At 33.5% G+C, this 20365-nt stretch overlaps 1 protein-coding gene across 1 annotated transcript; it reads right to left on the minus strand.

The window, feature by feature from the left end:
• Positions 1-477: 477 nt before the first annotated feature.
• Positions 478-15978, minus strand: LOC115973946 (glutamate receptor 2.2-like). Its single transcript, XM_031094189.1, has 4 exons — positions 15855-15978; positions 1817-2380; positions 1400-1687; positions 478-869 (listed from the first exon to the last, which is right to left on the minus strand). Exons 1-4 carry the CDS (start codon positions 15976-15978, stop codon positions 478-480), a joined length of 1368 nt encoding a protein of 455 aa, XP_030950049.1.
• Between the last annotated feature and the right edge of the window lie 4387 nt (positions 15979-20365).

Consider the following 20365-nt stretch of genomic DNA (forward strand, 5'->3'; position numbering starts at 1 on the left):
CCCTCTAAACTCAAAATTTACATGGCGTTCAAGAATCCATGTTACCAAACCTGTTAAAATGGAGGTTGCACCGACTACTAACCAAAGATCCCAACTTAGCGGCTTCAAGAAAATCCATATATTTTTCTTTTCATTATCTTTCATCAAAACCACCATTGACACACATGATTCAGAATAAGGTAATGTAAAATCAACATATGAGGAATGATTAGCCACAATTGTTGTGTCTCCAACCACAGCATCAAACTTCTGCATTTTGAGAGAGAGAGAGAGAGAGAGAGAGAGAGAGAGGTGAGGAATGTCCTATTATAAAGTTACCCAAAAAAAATGGATTATGATTAGTGCAACATTACTTTCACATGTAAAAATCATTAAAATTGTTTTTATTATACACCAATTATAACTTGCCACTTCAACAGTGGTAAAATTGGTTGTATCATTTGACTTATTGTACATACAATAAGCAAGTATTGTAAACTAAAAAATCACCTTAAGTTTGATTTGTAAAATAAGTTCATCATAAGTTCCTGCACTCTGCCTACTTTCATTCACATATAGCACAAACTCATGTGGAAGGGGAAAGGGTATTATATCCAACATAGCAAGGAACACATCAATTGAAAACCCGGATATTTTTGGTTTATCTTTATCACTACGAGGACACCATTCAACCTTTATAAACTCATTAAAAGCATCTCTTACTTGAACTCCAATCGTCAACTTTTTTGGTTGGTTTATTGGGTCTCCAGGCCAGATTGGTGCCTTAAGTTTGTTCTTTGATATTGAGTATGCTATTTCACAAATGTCATCAATTTCTTTTGAAAGTCCTTTCTTGGGGTTCCAATATCCAATAATCCTCTTCGTTTGTCCTATCACGTTAAGGATTTCAAAGGTTGAAGCTTTCAACTATCCCTTAACCTCTAAAGCACCGACGCGGTAGGGGGGTGCCGCATTGGAGTTCGACGCGGGGTGCGGTATTCGACCTGGCTGCCCGCGCGTTCGTGCCGCGTTTGAGCATTTTTTTTTTCTCGGATTTGTGCCGACTCGGTTCAATTCGCACCAAACTGGGTCGATTCGGCTAGAATCAGGCCGTATCAACCGAATTGGGTCGTATCGGTTGGCGACCAAAATGGCCGAAACAAATTGAAATTGGCCTTGAATCATGTCGGAACAGCCGAAATTGGCTTTGAACGAGGCCCAAACATCCTGAATCTGTCCTTCCTTAATTTTATTCTGAATATTTGTTGCTTATTTTGTTTTGTGTTTCTTGCCTTCTTCTTTCTTTGTTTTGTGAATCAAGGCCATAGTAATGTGTTTTTTAAGAATATTTTAATAGTAAAAATGTATAGAAAATATAAATAAAAATATTTTTAATAATTTTTTAATCACCACACCTCACCGCACTTGCACCCTACTTTTTCAAAAATTGCCGAGTCCCGCATCCGCACCCACACTTGGATCCGGAGACACACCCGTACTTCATAGCCCTTAATCAAATCAAAGTACCCACTAAGGCCTTGAAATCTAGTGCTTGCAATTTTGTTGAGAAGCCTTGGACCAATTTCAGAAACTCCTATGGCTGCATGGTCTACTTTAGTTTCACCAGAATTTTGCTTCCAAAAGCTAGAATGCTCTATATTAGCCTTCTCCACTGCCATAGCCAATGCCCAAATTGTATCATATGCTCCTAATCCAAAGAGGTTCAACCCAAGAGTATTATAGTTTGTTTTTCTTGAGGTGTAATTTGTTGTCTATCTTCTTTCAAAATCTTCAAGATCTTTTGAAATTTGTATATATGGCCTAATTCCCAAAACACCTTGCATTGAGTCCATGATCTTTGAATCAATAGTAACTGACCAATTTGATAGCCCTTGTGTTGTTATCCATGCATACCCTTCGCTCATCATTCCTGAATTCTTTACATGTAGAAAAAGCTTTGACCCAAGAGAAGCAGTCATGTGTACAAGGAATATTCTTGTTTGCATTGCCTTTAATTTTTTAAGCTCCTCTAAAATATCACTATCTTTTAATGACAGAGAAATGACACTTCTGTAAGGAAATCGGACATCAACCTCTTGGAAAGCATCTATCAAATATAGAATTAAGTCAATGCCATAATCTGTGTCTTCATAAATAGAAATGACTTCTCGCCAACCATAAGCTTGAATTAAGGCAGCTATGGCTTTTACTTGAGCTGAATTATCTTGGGTTGTTTGAATGAAAAATGGGTTATGGTTTGTGGTAAGAAGGGGACTTGTGGCTGAGAAAGAAAGTATTGGAACATGGGCCTTTTCACCAAGATTTGCGACAAACTTAGCTTGTGCTGAACTTTGAGGTCCTATGATGGCATGCACTTTTTCGTTGTTCATTAGATCTAGAGCTGCATTCCAAACGAATGAGTCAGAAAATCAGTGTTCACAAAGAGTTAGGATTCTTTCCATTTGAAACGGATGCATTTAATGTTTTAGAGTAAATATGACACATATGAAGGTATATCCAATGCTACATCATCAAAATTTCAAATGACATGATTCTCTGTACACTATCAAAGTTAATTCTTGGTCTGTGAAATACTTGTCTTGTGATGGAAAACTTTAATCAATACATCTGAAGTTCTATTCAAAATTACTGGTCTAGAAAGTTCATTCTCCCTTATAAATTCGTTAAAGCTAAGGATCAAAGATTGATTAGTTTTCTTCGGAATGGTTTAGCTAGTTCTTCCATTGGTGTCAAAGTAAATTGGGGTTCAGTGTATAAGCCCATAAGTCAGAGAGGATTAGGCTTAAGGAGGATTGAGGAATGTAATAAGGCAGCCATCATGGTTTCATTGGGTCATTGTTTGCTTAGGCAGGTTCTTTATGGGTTCTTTATAGATGCTAGATCTCTCCTCATATTTAGAGTTAGAACTGGCTCTAACATTTCTCATGGGCATGATTGATGACATCCAGATATGGTCACAGAGCTGTGTATTTTTTTTTAATCTTTTATTTTTTGTTGTTGTTGTTAAGAATACTAAGTATTTTAACACACACACATATGAGAAAAGGAGAGAAGGTCTTAAAGAAATTGACAGCAGTGTATTATGCAGAAACGGAATTGAGATTACATTGGAACATTCAACGTGTGAGTAGTGTGATAGGCTAAGTAGTGAAGTCCCATATTAGATACTTGTAGGGTTGTAGGGTCGCAATTCAGGGCCCAGGCCCAACAGGTATGGGGTTCTGACCCAAGGAGTCCGAAACAATGAATTTATAGAGAGTGGGTTACAGAACTAGGCCTTAACGAAGTGTATACTAGTTAACATTGGGCCATATAACAATTGAAAATAAGAAAATCTCCTTCATGTCCATTAGATATACGATCCGAGGAGACGTGGAGGATGTATTTCTGTCCTTGCTCAAAGGCTATGGTTCTCACCCTGTTCTTCTGTTCTAAGTTCCTGTCTTTTCGTCCCCTTCTTCATGGGGACTTTCCTCTCTTATATAGCCCCTTTGAAGTCATCAGGGCCTTACATTTGTTGACCATCTGAACCTTCACTTGAGTGCCCGTCCCATCAGACATCTCCCCCATCTTTGTGTGAGTTGTGGTAGCCAAAGCAACACTATTCGCAAGTCCTCTCCACATTAATGCGGCCAGAGAAGTAGCTGTCATGCATTTAATGTGGCAATTGTAGCCTTTCCCTTGGCATCCTACACTTTCTTCCCTCTTACGAGCTTGTGGGACTCATCTTTGTTACTAATGCTTGTAGGAGTGGATCCTTATAGCAAGCAGAGTGCATGTTTGAGCCATATTTGCTACGTTTGAGGAGATATTTCTCCTCGGACCGCCTTTTAAATACTTTTGGGCCCATAAGAATTGGGCCGGGAGCCCTTTTGGCACCCACACCTTCTCCTCGGACGTGGTCGAACTTTTATATGGGACCTAAGGCCCATTGTATGACCTTGGGCCTTTGCCCCTAATATACTAATGAGAAGAAAAAGTGATTAATATAACATAATTGAGTTCATACTCATTGGGTTTAAGCCTTTTGGATTAAATGGTATCTTTATATGTTATATTAATTACTTTTTATTTTCTTATACATTTGATTCGTCATAAATTTTAAAGCGACGCGCAAATACTTTTAAATTTTGTTTGGAATAATTTTTATGTATATTAAGACCTATATATAATAGTCATTTTGTTGTATAGTATTTATGTTTGTCCACCATATTGTTGAATGCTCTGAAGCTTGATTTTCTTAATTCATATTTTATAAAAATAAAAAATTCCCCTAGAATTGCTTTTTGAAGATTGAGTGGAACTGTTTTACTATATAATCTAGATTTATGAGGTTGAAATTGCATAGTTTTTTAACATTTCTATGAGACTATAACATATTATAATATTTACTTTAAAAAGTAGACTTTATTTTTTAAATAGTTAAATGATTTTGAAATCTATAAATAAGAATTTAAAACATAAATTACTTTCATGTCCTAAACTTATATAAATTTCAGGAACCTTCCAATCACTCAATTCTCACAACCAAATACTGAGACTCCAATCTTAAATACCCATTTCATTATCTCAATGAAATTAAGGAAATCATTTATAAGCATCCACATAAAGAGAAAGAAATTAAAAAAAAGGGCTAAAAATATATCCATTTATCAAGATTTAATTGTCTTTAGCTGGATTTTCATATCCTAAAGAAATAAAAAAACATCGAAAACAATTTGAAATCACCATCGACTTTTATTTTTATTGTTATGGCTCATGTGGCGTTTGTAGAGGATAACATCTCCCTAAACAACATATTTCAAGTTTTAAGTAAAGAGTTGATGTGATGTTATTAGATGTGTTAGGATGTGTTGAGTTTTAAGTAAAAAATTGGTGTGACAATCTCTTATGAAATTCGGACTCTAATATTTATACACATTTTTTTAAAGAAATGATGGAAAGAAAATGATGACATACCACTGATGTAGCTCAAAAGAAATGTAGCAATAATAAATGTTGGGAATATATAATTATTTTGTAATTGTAATATAATGTATAATTTGTTGAAGATAATTTGTTCTTTCTAAAAATTAAACAATTTCTAAAAGTATTTTTCATTTTTTATCTCTACCAATATATCATCCTATTATTTTGGTTGTGTTTGATTGATATTATTCATTTATAAGTTGGTTCATATTCTTCGAAATTATGTTATAGTATGCTATGTTTTTCTAATTTTTTTGTACAATTTAAATTTTTGAGTTTCAAATAAATTATTCAAATTCTTCATTATCTTAAAAGAGATTATCATGATAATCAACACTCATAACAAACTAATACTAAAATCTATAATTTAATTTATTCTCTAAATTTTGTTGTAGATAATTTGTTCTCCCTAAAAATTTTAAAATTTTAAAAAGTAATTTCCATCAGTCTATTTTTACACGTATATAATTTTATCTTTTTATTTTTATTTTTTTATAATGTTTTTGATTGATATTATTCTTTTTTTTAATTTTCCATATTCTTTTAGAGAGTTGAATATAATAGATTCATAGTTGAAGTATAAATTTTATAAAGAAAAAAAAAAGATGCATAGATCAGTATAATATAATTTTTAATTTTATATCTTGTTTTTAAGAGAGAGATAGATAGATATTATTTGATGTATGTTTTTGTAGGAGACTGTAAAGTTGTGATTTATAACTATGTTTTATGTTAGCTTTATACCATGAGAAAAAATGTTGTAATTGCTCTTATTTTGTTCCTTGTATTTTGTGGGATTTTATTGTATTGGGTTTAGTATTAAGATTGGTGAAGACTCAAGCTTATATGAAGAATCAGTGGATTTCGCGAGAAACTCGTGAGAAGCTAAGCCGCAAAAGAGCACGTGAGGAGCACATGGCTGGAAGCTGAAGAGTCGTGCTAGGCTATCGTTTTCGCGAGTGTCTCGCAGGTAAGGCCTTCCCGCGAGACAGTCGCGAAACATTCTGCCTGGAGGATTTTTATGTCCGAATTCCTTACCCTTCACCCATACTATATATACCCTTATTACCCACAAATGTAAGAGAGGCCATTCAGAGAGAAAAATTCTAGATAGGTTTTCTACAACACACACACTCATCTTTTTGAGAGAGAGCTACTCATCCTTAGTGAGAATTAATTGTAGCCTCTTCTCCTTCCCTCTCCCATTATCATACATTGAGATGAGATTTGTACCAAAACACAATCCACACATTTTCAGAGTGTAGTGAGTGTTTTTGGAGTTGCTGGGAAGCATTGGAAGAAGCCAAGGATGGCAGATGCAACATGGAGCTTGTTGCGGGATCCGAAGAGCTAGACAAGACATGGTTCCGAGAAGCTTTGTTGGAGTAGGAGTTTGGAGGGCTTAGGTATAGAGGGTAGATTAGGCTTGGAGGGTCTCTTGCTTACCCATGTATCCCAACTGATTGTCTAGTGGATTGATTTTCGCTTGGAGGGCGGCGGAGAGGTTTTTCGCCGAGTTCTTCGATTTCCTCTTCGATAACACGTCTCAGTGTTATCTGTGTTTGCATTTCTCTTTCCTACTCTTGTTCATTTCATTTTACTACTGTGTTGCGTTAAATATGAATTAGAGTAGCTTTCTTGTTTGTTTGCTTGCGTTTACACTATTCCGCACTTAGTACTAAGTTAGTGTAAAATCAATTAAGCTGTAATTTGAATTGGGGGTCTAAACAAGCTCTTGTGTTTTTAACACATTTTCGAGCTTTTAAAGACTAATTTGCAAAAACTAAAGTCTTAAACTATTATGGGAGATTAATTATCATTGATGATCTAATGTATTGGCAACATTTTTTTTGTGATAATGAGAGAAACAAAAAGATTAGTGTTTTCAGAATGATAATAAAATATGTTTAAAAAAAAATAAAATACATATATACTAGGGCCGGACGAAACAAGACAAGGCGATGAAGAATACATCTCTTGTTCAAGGTAAAAAAAATCCATAATAAGACAGACATCGGGCGGGTCAAGCACTGCATTTTTGACACTATACTTTTAAAGTCAGTCTCTCTCTCTCAAGTCTCTCATGGATTTTTTATTTCCACAATAGTGTAACCCTTTTACGTGAGCGGGTTAGGTACACCTTTTATGAACTTTAACGGTCAAGACTCAGCCACGCGTTCTCGACACACTTGTGGAAAAAGGGTATACGTAAAAGGGTATACGTAAACTATTTTAGGAAATTATTTATAGAATAATAAAAAGTAATTAACTGTTTTTACAGTTTTTTTAATCTTTCATAAAAATCTTTTCAAAATAAATGGTTAATGTGTGTCTTAAGGACACACATTAACCGGACCCTTAATAAGAATACAAAAAGTTGATTGAAATAAAATCACTTTGACTTGGATCTAACAATGATATCGTTTATTAAGTTATTATGTACAATCACTACAAAAATAAAAGAGAAATACTTCAATAATCATGACAGCTATTCATAAGAGTTTCTTACATATAGTGGTGAAACTAGAATTTAAGTTTAAGCAGGCAAGATTAGAAGAAAGCATTGAAAGCAAAATTAATTTAAAAGATATTTATAGAAATCAATATGTATATATATAAATATATATATATATATATATATATATATTAGTACACAATTATATAATAATGTAATCATCTTACAAATTGTAATATAATTGTAAACAATAATTTATTTCTCATACCTATGTTAACTTACTAATTTGCGCCTGTTTTTCATATTTTAAAACCGTTTCAAGATATATTCGTTACTAGCAGCTTTGAAATTTTTTTTTTCACATTGTATGTAACCAAGCAATATATCTTTAACCATCTATTTATCTCCCATTCAATTGGGTAATTAATTTCTAACAATGTTCATTAATGAAAAGGCACTTTCAGCAGTAGTCGTTGCAATCAATTGCTTTAAAAAAAATTTATGTATAATTCAACTTTCTTTTTACGTTCTTCTAAGTATTTAAAAGTTGAGATTATAGCAAAAATCCAAAGTTTAAAACTGTGAAAGAGTCTAGAGATCAAAGGAAAAAAAAGATTAGTTGAAGGATGAAACATTAAGGATTTAGGAGTAAAAAGTTTCTCCCCCCACCCCCCGGTTTATGGTAGGTCCATTCCTGCCGCGTGAGAGGGGGGAGAACTTCTCCCATAGGAGTAGAAAATTTATCTTGCCCCTCCCCCAATATAAGCTTACAAATCAATAAAAAAACTCAACACAAAAAAAAAAAGAAAAAGTCTGGTATAAAATAAAGAAATAAATAACTCAAAAAAGAAGAAAAAGAGAGGCTAAAAAAACCTTATTCCAATGGGAAGACAAATGACCATTCTTTCTTGTCGTATGAGAGCTTCAAGTTAGGAGCATAAGCATTCTTTTAGTGATTATTTATAGTTTTTCTCCATTAAGTTAGATTTTCCATGACCCATATGTAGTCCACTCAAGTACCTCCTTTCTTTCAAAAAAAAAAGGGGGGGGGGGGGGAAAGACCTTATTCTTAAGAAAAGACAAGTGACCATTCTTTCTCATCACATGCCAGCTTGAAGATAGGAACATATTTATTCTTTTAATGGTTATTTTTTAGTTTTTCTTGATAAAATTAAAATTTCTACTTTATGACCCCCATATATAGTCCACTCAAGTGCCTCATTTCTTATGAATCAGGAAAAAAAAGGGGGGGTGACTGTGGGGAAAAGACCTTATTCCTAAAGGAAGACAAGTGACCAATTTTTCTCGTAATATATGCCAGCTTGTTTATAGCTTTTCGCAATTAATAAATTTTCCTAAAAGAAGAACGTAATAATTTTTTTTTAGTGATTATTTATAGTTTTTCTCAATTAAGTTAAAATTTCCACTTTATAACCCATATATAGTCCACTTGACTACCACCTGCCACTGCACTTTCCAATTCCTTTTGACTTATTTGTTATTTCTATCATTTCACATGGATTTCTTTAGGATATTATGATAATTTTTTTGGTTATCTCAAATATTTAAACGGTTTGGTAGGTGGAGTATGTTATATATGAACATAACATATAGGGTCCGTTAATTTGATTGGAAGACAGGAAAAGTGGGAGGATAGAAAATATTTTAATTTTCTCTCCTGGTGTTTGGTTTGGGGTGGAAAAGTGGAGGAATAGAAAATGTAGTTTCTATAAATTTACTTTTATATCCCTAATAGATTTTTTTTTAAAAGAAAAAAATTATAAAATAAAATAAAAAAGAAAAAGAAAAAAAAGAAAGCATGAACCAAAAAAAAAAAAAAACCGAATGAAGTATAGAAAAAAAAAAACAAAAACCAATGAAGGAAATTAAATATTAAAAAAAAAAGTAGCAGTTGAACAGAAAATGACAAAGAAAAAAAGAAAAAGAAAAACACCTAAGAAGAAACCAAACAAAACCTAGTTTGATTATCAAAAGAAAAAAAGAAAAAAAGAAGCAAAACTCAGTTAACGTTGAGCAACAACACAGCTGCACAGGGGTGCTATAGTCCATTTATGTCTCTCTAATTTTGAGAAAATATTTTGGTGGGCCCGGGGAGAAAACATCTGGGCCTCACCAATTTTTTTTCCTCCCCTCCCTTCGACCAAACACTCACCAAAAATGTTCTCTCCCATTCTCTCTCTCTCTCTCTCTCTCTCTCTCTCCCCCCTAAAATCCACCCAACCAAACATATAAGGTTTTACTTGTGCAACCCATAATCAGTATAATTTGAGGGAAAAAAAAGGGTAATTGTCTCACATTGCTTAAAAAAGTGTGTTGCGTGTAGTATTACTTGCCCCACCATCTCTTAAAAGTTACCTTGGCTTTTAAGTGGAGTTGTGGTGTACCTTTGTGTTAAAACCCCTTTCCCTTTCCCTTGTGTGTGTGTGTGTGTGTGTGTTTGTTTCTCAAAAAAAAAAAAAAAAAAAAATGAGGAGTAGAATATAAGTAGAACAGCGTATATAGGTGTAGTACATTACATTTATAAATTAAATTCAAATACGTGATTACGTTGATCAACAAAACACAAACAATGTCATAATTTCCAAAAATAATTAAATTCAATACAATTATATATTTGAATTTAATTCAAGAACCTAATCTACATACATGTGTTTTTGAATCTGAATTCTCCTTATTTTGTTAATAAGTGCTCAATGTCTAAAGATGCAAATGAGGTTATAAGGGTAGGAAAAACACACAAAGTGGAGGAATTCTATCATCTTTAATGAGGTAGTTTCAACATTGATGAGATATGAATGAGAGAAAAAGATGATGGGTGGTGGTGAATAACAAGAGAGACAAAAAGACAAATGTTATGAGAGATAATGGTGGTAACAAAATGTGTGTGTATATATATATGTATATATGGTTGACATTGTTGGTTTTTAGACCCCTTAAAACTACAATCAGATTAACCTAGGTAACTAGCCAAGTGGTTACTTAGTCAAATTAACAAATCTAGGTTAACACAAATATATCATATCAATGTATAGCAGCGGAAAATAAATAACACAAGATATGATCACCTAGGGAAAGCAAACCGGTAAAACACCTGGGGAGGATTTAACCTAGTTATCCTCACGGTAAAAAGCAAATCCACTAGAAAGAATCGAAGTTCATACAATAAGACTTACAAGCCCCCACACTCAACTTCTTATTGCTACCAACCAGTAGAACTTACTGACACGACCACGTGCAAGCTCTGAATCCACGGACTCCTTCTTTCTTTGGCCTTTGCAAAACACAAACACCCCCGTTTGTGACTTTGAGATCCCACTCAAAGGTTTAGCAACACAAACTCTCCTGTTTGTGACTCCAAGACCACCGGTGAAGATTTAGATCATCAGCACCTTTGATGACAAGAGAAGGCAGCAACTTCTACAATACCGGATCTTGAGATTCTTCAAGGAATAGCATTAGTAGAAGACATAAGAGAGCTTTTTAGGAATAAAACCCTAAATACAAAAGAAGCACACTCTTTTCTCTCTGAAAAGCCACATAAAAACGTGCTTAGGGTTTTCTTTATATACTGGGAGAAGTAGATTAGAAACCCTAATCCTTAATAGGCTTGAACTGCTGTTTGGGCTTAATTAAAATTCTACAGATATGACTTTCGATCGATCGAACCAGACAGATTATGAAATCTTCTTCCTGCAGCTTGTATGTTCTTGAATCTTGACTTGAATCACATTGAGCATTGTTTAATAAAACCTATAGACTCTATGATCTATATCTAGACAAGTTTGTGTTCACGATTTGCCAATTGTTCTAAACATTTAGAACCTAACAAGCTCCCCCTTTGGCAATTCGTGACAAAACTTTCATACAAAATGAAATGCTCAAATATAAGAACAACCCAATACAATAAAATGCCCAATTACATCACAATTCCCAATCTAAGACTCGTAATCTAGAAGTTGCAAGAAGAGGTAGAAGGTCTTGATCAGAATGCACCTGTCTTTCCTGAAACACTCAACAAACACATCACCGCATGTGTGGAAAGAAAGACATATAAATAATAATATGAAACAGAATATAAAAAAAAAAAACTAACTCTCCCCCTAAGTTGGATACAACAAAAAGTTTTTTATATTCTCCCCCTTTCAAAAACAAATTCAACTCCCCCTAAACAAAACAAATAGGATTCCCACAGATTCTCATCTAAATCTCTCTCCCCCTTTTTGTCACGTATTGACAAAGACAACCCAATCAGAAGGTCGAAAGAAAACATACGCAATAGAGAATAATAGAAAATAGAGAATTAAGGGAACACAAAAAAATTCAACTCTATAGAAATAGAGACAACTCCCTCTATGAACAACACTGGTTAAAAACAATCTTCTCCCCCTATAAGAATAGAAAAAAACAAAACAAGTTTTGGGGAAAATTTAGGAGGAAGGGAAAAGTAAAAAGACATAAACCAAACTTAAAAACTAAGTTGATGATACACATGAAAAAAAAATATTCTCTTTTTCAATAAAATGCAAACATGGCACTATGTGACCCATAAACAGTTGCATGAGTAGAGAAAATATTTGCACATTGATTATCCATCATAACTCTTAAGAAAATAATTTTCTATAATTCACACATAAAAATAGCATATACTAGAAAGTACATAACTCAAAAATTAATCAATCAATTTTTAAATCAAGTTGAGTACCCAATTTAGCAAAGTGTATACATGTTATGTGTGAAAACAATGAGAGATATGACTTGCAAAACTGCACGATGGATACAAAAAAAAAATCAATGCAATACATGTGAATCCTAAACATAAATGATGCATGGAAAAATCAAATTTTTGAAAAACAGAGCAATTTAATGCAAAAACTCCTCAAAGCACAATATTTCATGAATGAAATGCATGAGTATGAGATTAAAAGTTTTTCAAAAACACTTGAATTCAACCTAGATCTTCCAAAAACAAGATTTTCAATCAATTGTCCTCAAAAACTCAAACATTAAGCACATTTTGCATCAAAATCCAGGAACATGTAATCTTGGATGGCCACAATAAGATCACACACGATATAATGTACCAAGTTTAGCAAAGAGTAACTTGTGTAGTGTGTGTAACTAGTAAAAGCTTGAGAGACATGTGAGGTGATATGTAAATAGAAATCAATCACAATTTCTACAAAATTCATCACATAGAATTTGAAAGAGACTATTACCTAAAGAGTTACATCATATAACTCCCACATCTCCTAGATCATAAGTTTGCAATCATGTAAGTTTGCAATCATGTAAGTTTCTTGAATTTATGCCTCATAATATACACACCAATTTTATTTGAGCAGAAACTTATTAAAATAGCTGGGATAATGTACACACCAATTTTATTTGATTGATTTAACATTAAGTCTAATAATGTACACACCAATTTTAACATTTAAACCGAGGCTACACCTTATGTTCTTTTTGTGCATGTGCTACACTTTCTCGAGTACAAAATCTTACGATATGCACTAAGGTGTTCATGATTGGCTAGTGAACAGTGGTGAGATGGTTATTTATGCATTTCTCTAAAGGTTCAAGTCCGACAGTCAGAGACATGTGACTTCAAGATCAAAACAAAGTGATCAAAACCATAAATATCTTTCCCACACAACATGCACTACAAAACTTCAACTAGTAAAGTGTAATAAGTAAGCTCATCAAGACTAAACAAGGTACATAAACTTGTTATGTAAAGATAATATGACTAATCCTTGATTATAAATCTAAGATGTGAAATACAAAACACAAAAATCTTTTTGGTTTTAAAAGATTTATGACAAAAAACATAAAGCACACATTATGCTAAATGAACAATGCAAATACAATGCATGACAGTGCTTAATTAAGCTATAAAGTGTATACAAACAAGAAATATCAATTTCTTAATTAACCCATGAGTACATGTACAAACTAGTACATACTCACACAAAATCAGAAATAGCTTAGCACTTATTTAACACATACTATTCAAGTTTCTCCACAATGTCAAGCATGTTCTAAATCAAGAGAGATATCATAATTCATGTAATCCTCAAGAAAAATAAAACAAGACTCAAAATAAAATATTTTTGTCTTTTTGAAATTTTTTCAATGTTTTTGGATTTATTTTATTTTATTTTTATAAAAAAACTAAAAAACAAAACAACAAAAACAAAACATGTCCACAAACAATTGAAAGAATTAAATCAGGGACAAGTCAGGAACACTCACCTTAGAGAATTTTTTCTCACCCATATAGCACATGTTTTCAGGTTTGTAGGTGAAGATCCATGAGAAGTAGAGTGTATTTGAGGAATTACACCAATCTTCTAAGAGAGACTAAAATCCTGCAAATTCCTTTCACAAGCCAACAAGCTCAAATTTTTCAAAAGAATATGAAACAATTTATATGGACTTATGGTAGGAGAAATATCATCACAAATCTTAGATTGAAACATTGAATGCTTAAATTTCAACTTATGATAATTAGGACGAATGTGACCATAGACACCACAAAAGTGGCAGATAGAAACAAATTTAGGAACATCAGTATTCCTAACAGCAAATCTAGTCTCAGATTTTGGTTTTTGCCTCAACAAAGAACAATTTGGTCTAATATGACCAACAACACCACAAAGGTGACAAGTAGGCACAAAAACAGATTTATTATGCTCTCTAACAGTAGGTTTAGACTTAGGTTTAGAAATTTCAGCGTCTACATCAGAACTTTTACCTTTGTCTAACCTAACAAAATAAACATTTTCTTTATTATTCCTCTTAAAAGGAGAGATATAAACTTTCTCAGTTTTAGGCTTAAAAGAGACAGAAACACTTCTGTTATCAACAGCAGACTTGGTACAAGTCAAAATTTCAATTTTAGCTTTAGATTCAACTAATTCTTGTTCCAAGCTTTTCATCTTCTCATCTTGAGAGGAAATTTGATTTCTCAAAAATTCATTCTTTTTATTTGATTCATCTAATCTAACAATCAATTCCTCTTTTTCAAGATTAGCCAATTTTAACTCTTCCTTTAATTTCTTAGCAATTTTCATAGATTTCAATAATTCTTTACGAAGAGTTTCACAAGCATCAATAAAATCAACAAAAGCATGAGCAGAAACATGATCAGAAAGACACTTCAAATTATCCATGACAATAGGGGTCAAGGATCAGCTCTTAGATCAAAAGATCTAAAACAAAAGAGCAACCCGCTCTGATACCACTTGTTGGTTTTTAGACCCCTTAAAATCACAATCAAATTAACTTAGGTAATTAGCCAAGTGATTACTTAGTCAAATTAACAAATCTAGGTTAACACAAATATATCATATCAATGTATAGCAGCGGAAAATAAATAACACAAGATATGATCACCCAGGAAAACCAAACCGGTAAAAAACCTAGGGAGGATTTAACCTAGCTATTCTCAAGGTAAAAAGCAAATCTACTAGAAAGAATCGAAGTTCATACAATAAGACTTACAAGCCCCCACGCTCGACTTCTTATTACTACCAACCAGCAGAACTTACTGACACAACCACGTGCAAGCTCTGAATCCACAGATTCCTTCTTTCTTTGGCCTTTGCAAAACACAAACACCCCCGTTTGTGACTTTGAGATCCCACTCAAAGGTTTAACAACACAAACTCTCCTGTTTGTGACTCCAAGACCACCCTTGAAAGTTTAGATCATCAGCACCTTTGATGATAAGAGAAGGCAGCAACTTCTACAATACCGGATCTTGAGATTCTTCAAGGAATAGCACCGGTAGAAGACATAAGAGAGTTTTTTAGGAATAAAACCCTAAATACAAAAGAGGCACACTCTTTTCTCTCTGAAAAGCCACATAAAAACGTGCTTAGGGTTTCCTTTATATACTGGGAGAAGTAGATTAGAAACCCTAATCCTTAATGGGCTTGAACTGCTGTTTGAGCTTAATTAAAATTCTGCAGATACGACTTTCGATCGATCGAGCCTGTCTTTCGATCGATCGAACCAGACAGATTATGAAATCTTCTTCCTGTAGCTTGTATGTTCTTGAATCTTGACTTGAATCACATTGAGTATTGTCTAATAAAACCTATAGACTCTAAGATCTATATCTAGACAAGTTTGTGTTCACGATTTGCCAATTGTTCTAAACATTTAGAACCTAACAGACATGTTATTTTTTACTAATTTTACTAATCTTATTTTTGGTATTCCTTAATTTCCTTTATATTTTTTTTGTTCACTTCATTTGAATTAACAAACTCTTTCTTATTGGTACATTAGTCTTCTTTGTGCATGTATGCATGTGTGTTTTCTATGCCTTTCCTAATCGAAATGAGATACCAGTTCTACCAAAAGATAAAAAGTTTGAGAATATTAATTACCTGCATGCACATGCCGCACCAAGCAACATCATCCTTAGAATCCCTGGTAAATAGATTGAGTCTAGTTCGATAATTAGCATTCACAGCATAGAAATCAGAGACCGCCATCAATATGTAGCTCTCTTCCATTTCTCCCATTGTGGACTTCGAATCAAGAATTTCGCCCACTCGTATCACATCATCTGCCGTTGACTGTTTATTACCCCCAAGGCTGAGTAAGAGAAGAATGATGAAAGAGGAGGTGCTTCAGCTTTGCCATTGTCATAAAAGCATTCACGTTGCCAAATGTAGGTTTAGGGGTAATAGAATAGGTAAATATGTGTGTGGAATTGCTTGTTATTATAGCTTGAGTGATTGGTGAATTATCATAGTCCAAGAGTAAATATAATTGGTAGAAGAAGTAGAACAAATACAGAAGTAATAACTATCGGCACTGTTGAGAAGAACTCACAAGGACAATATTTTTTTTGGTGATTATTTTTATGCAATGGTTGAATGAGTTACAAATTTAAATGATTATGTATTTCTATTTTTATTTTTTGAATAAGCTTTTTGTTGAATAATTTGTTCATCTGTTGTTTGGCCTAGTATTATTTTTGTTTGGGTTAATAATTTTTATCATTGTTATTTAAGCTTCTTCATTTTTTTTTTTTTTTTTTTTTGGTTTATGGGGTTAAGGATTATGTTTGGAGAGCTAGAATTATTTTTGGAGTAATGCTATGCCCATAACATTTTCACAACAAATCTTATGTGACAAGTTATTATTAGTGTATAAAAAATTGATATTAGCATTGACCTCAAATTAGAATTAAGAATTGCTTACCACATAAGATTTATTGTGAAAATTTTATGGACGTAAGATTATACTTACTTTTGTTAAATACAAATTTTTGTGATTATCAAGTCAAAGTGTTTAGCCTCTCTCTTTTTTTTTTCTTTTCTTTTTCTAATAAAATTTTTAAGATGATCAAAATAAGTTAGTTTAATATATAATTAATTTTTGCTTATACATATAAATACATAGACTTTTTTTTTTTTTGCAAGTAAGGATCAGTGTTCTTGTTCAGTGCCTTGTGTTCCATCTAGGCATAGCTGGGATACATGTAAAACAGGCGTACTACCTAAGGACTTGTATTATAAATTACATTTCTGTGCCTCAGTAACAGTGTATTTGTTGTTGTATCAAATCAATTGTTAGTAAATGAGACTAATAAGTGTTAGTTTTAAGTCCTTAAAATGTTTGTGATTATTTTCTAATAAAATATAGTAGATACAGTATATTAAAATTTATAGATTAAGCTTTACAAATTTTGTATATTTTTTTTAATATAGATACATAATGCATTTTACATTCAATTATTATCTAAGGCAAGATATTTTGTAAATAATGTAATGTGTTATTGGAATTTTATTATTTCTTACCAACAGTCCATTTTCTTTACATCTAGAATGACCTAATTAAGAAGGAAACATATCTAAGTAAATCTATTATTTATATTAAAAAAAAAAATACAAGAGTTTAATAACATAAGAAATGTGTAATTTTATCAAAAACCTACCAACATTATGCTAAGAATGTGACATAATTTTTAATGAAGCATCTTCTCTTTCTACACAAACTACTCATCACAATGCATCACATAAGTGGACCGAAGTGAACCGACATGGACCTAAGTGGACCGAAATGAACCGATATGGACCAAAGTGGACCGCATGAATTGATATAGACTGAACTAGACCAAATGGACTAAAGTGGACTGAAGTGGACCAAAATGGAATGAATAGACTGAAGGGAACCGAAATGGACCGAAGTGGACCAAAGTGGACTGAAATGGAACAAATGGACTGCAGTGGACCGAAATGGACTGAAGTGGACCACATGAACCAATATGCTACAGCTCAATAGGAGTGTAGCAAAAATAAATATTAAGTTTAAGCTTTTAGATATTATATAGATAGATATGGATTCACTCTATAAATTGTGTTATGTATTTTATGGAAAAAGAGTGCTCGGACCATGAATTTGAAGTTAATGAATGCATGAAAGATAGAATGTTGTTATATGAAACATATTTCAAATTTCAAATTCTGAATGAAAGTCTCAATGTCACCGGAGCATGAATTTGGGTGTGTTCTTAAGAATTATATTTGTACAAATTTAAAAATGTATGATCTATAGCCAATAACGTCTGTGAATGTTTATAGAACTCTCACTTATAATGGTTTTGACATTTTAATATTTGTATAACATATGAGAATATTATGCAGTTGATATAAATGAAATATTAAAAAATTATTTTACATGTTTCTCTTATAACGGTTGTCTCATGCACTAAGCACTAGCAGGTTTTGGGACGTGATCTATGCTACTTGGAGAGCCAATTCAAATAATATACAAAAGGACTTAAGTCCTAGACAAATAATTTGTAGTTTAACTAATACTTTTTAGTGTTTTTTAACAGAAACATTTAGGGTTTAAAGTCCTTCTCTAACTATCAAATTATAAAAGAATAAAAAATGGAAAATACTAAAGTACTTAGGGTTAGATATAGTCCCGTTTAAGTTTTAATAGGTTAGAGATAGTTATATATATCCTTTATGTTAGGTTCTAAAGACTTAGGATTTTATGTATTTAGAACTCTAATGTGTATTGTTGGCAAACCATGATCAAAACAATATGTTTAGTCGTGTTTAGACTTGCTCAAAGTTGACTCATTTATGTAAAGTTGGAATAAGCTGTTGCAGGATTAATTTAAGCTTCTCGGCCTGGTTTGATTGATCGAAGCTTAGGCTCGATCAATCGAAAATCGGGTCAAAGGCGTTTTTTTGTATAATTCCAACTCAGCCCTAGTTTGTTTAAAACGTTTAGGGTTTTCTAATTTGCCCTAGGTATAAAAGGTAAACCCTAGCCACGTTTTATTGTTGCTCATATTGCTGTTTGTGTAAATCTCTTGTGAGATCTGTGAGGAGCTTTCCTTTACACAAGCTTAGGATTATCAAGAAGGAGATTTCTTCAAGAGCTTGATGATCATTCAGTTGCTGCACTAAAGAGCTTAAAGAAACATAAGTGGGTGTGCTTGTACTTGCTGGAGAATCCAAGAAAGAAGGAGTCCGTGGATTCGGAGCTTGCACGTGGTCGTGTCAGTAAGTTCTACTGGTGGGTAGCAATAAGAAGTCAAGTGTGGGGGCTTGTAAGTCTTATTGTATGAACTTCGATTCTTTCAAGATAGTGGATTCAGGTTTACCTTGAGGATAGCTAGGTTAAATCCTCCCCAAGTTTTTACCGGTTTGGTTTCCTGAGTGATCATATCTTTGTGTTATTTATCTTTCCGCTGCTATGCATGATATGATTGTTTGATTGTGATAACCTAGATTTGGAATTTGGACTAAGTAACAACTTGGCTAATTACCTAGGTTAATCCAATTGTGTTTTTAAGGGGTCTAAAAACCATCACTTTATATACACCTTCTTGTGGCCCTTCATACCATCCCATGTCAGATACACTTAGACCAAAAAGGCAAAAACAATGTCATTTACCTTCAGTCTTTCGATAACACCTACCTAACTCTAACATTGTTGGTCCGTCCCCTTTAAAAGTAATGCAACTTATAGATCATGAGTTGCACTACTGGAAATTTGAGGTTATTAGGGAGCTTTTCACTCTTGCATCAGTATGAGCAATTCTCTCTATCCCCATACTTGCTAGACAAAAGGAAGACAAGCTGCTATGGGTGTTGGATTCAAAGGGTTGTTTCTCGGTTAAATTAGCATATCATGCTTTAAACCCTCTACTACCATCCATTCAACCCCAAAATTTAAATTGAAGGAAGCTTTAGAACCTCAAAGTACTCAAAAGAATTAAGATGTTTTTATGGAGGGTGGGTGTCAATGCACTTCCCACTAGGGAGAACATCTCCACTCGGCTTGGCACAGATAACCCCAGTTGTGTCCTCTATAATCATGATATTGAGGATCCTTGCCACCTCTTCTTCAAATGCCTTGTTGCCAAAACTATATGGTTTGCATCATGTTGGGGCATTAAATCAAATAAGCATCTGGTCAACTCCACTAAGGACATCATCAACATCGTCTTGAATCCCCTTGCAGCCATCGGCCAAGCTCATGAACAATGGATAGTTTCCCTCACAATGGCACTTACCCTTGAGGAGATTTGGCATGTTCGAAACCAGGTGTGACATCATAAAGCCATCATTAACATACCTACTACTATTCAGAAAATCCTTTACAGATTTCAAGAGTACATTCTTGCTATCTCTGGGCTGGCACATCCCACACCTCCACATACCATGAACCACTGGGTCCCACCACCTCCACGGAGTATAAAAATCAATGTTGATGCATCAATCTCTACCAACAAAGCAACTTTTGCAGTTGTTGCAAGAGATCACCTCGGCACTATTGTGAAGGTCTGGCTAGAATCCTGCCAATCCACTCCCCTCTTCAAGCTGAGACAGAGGCCCTCCTCTGGGTGGTGTAGCTTGCCAAGCGCGAACATTGGCATCA

Source organism: Quercus lobata, chromosome 2 (genome assembly GCF_001633185.2).
Source record: "Quercus lobata isolate SW786 chromosome 2, ValleyOak3.0 Primary Assembly, whole genome shotgun sequence".
In the NCBI taxonomy this organism is placed as follows: domain Eukaryota; kingdom Viridiplantae; phylum Streptophyta; class Magnoliopsida; order Fagales; family Fagaceae; genus Quercus; species Quercus lobata.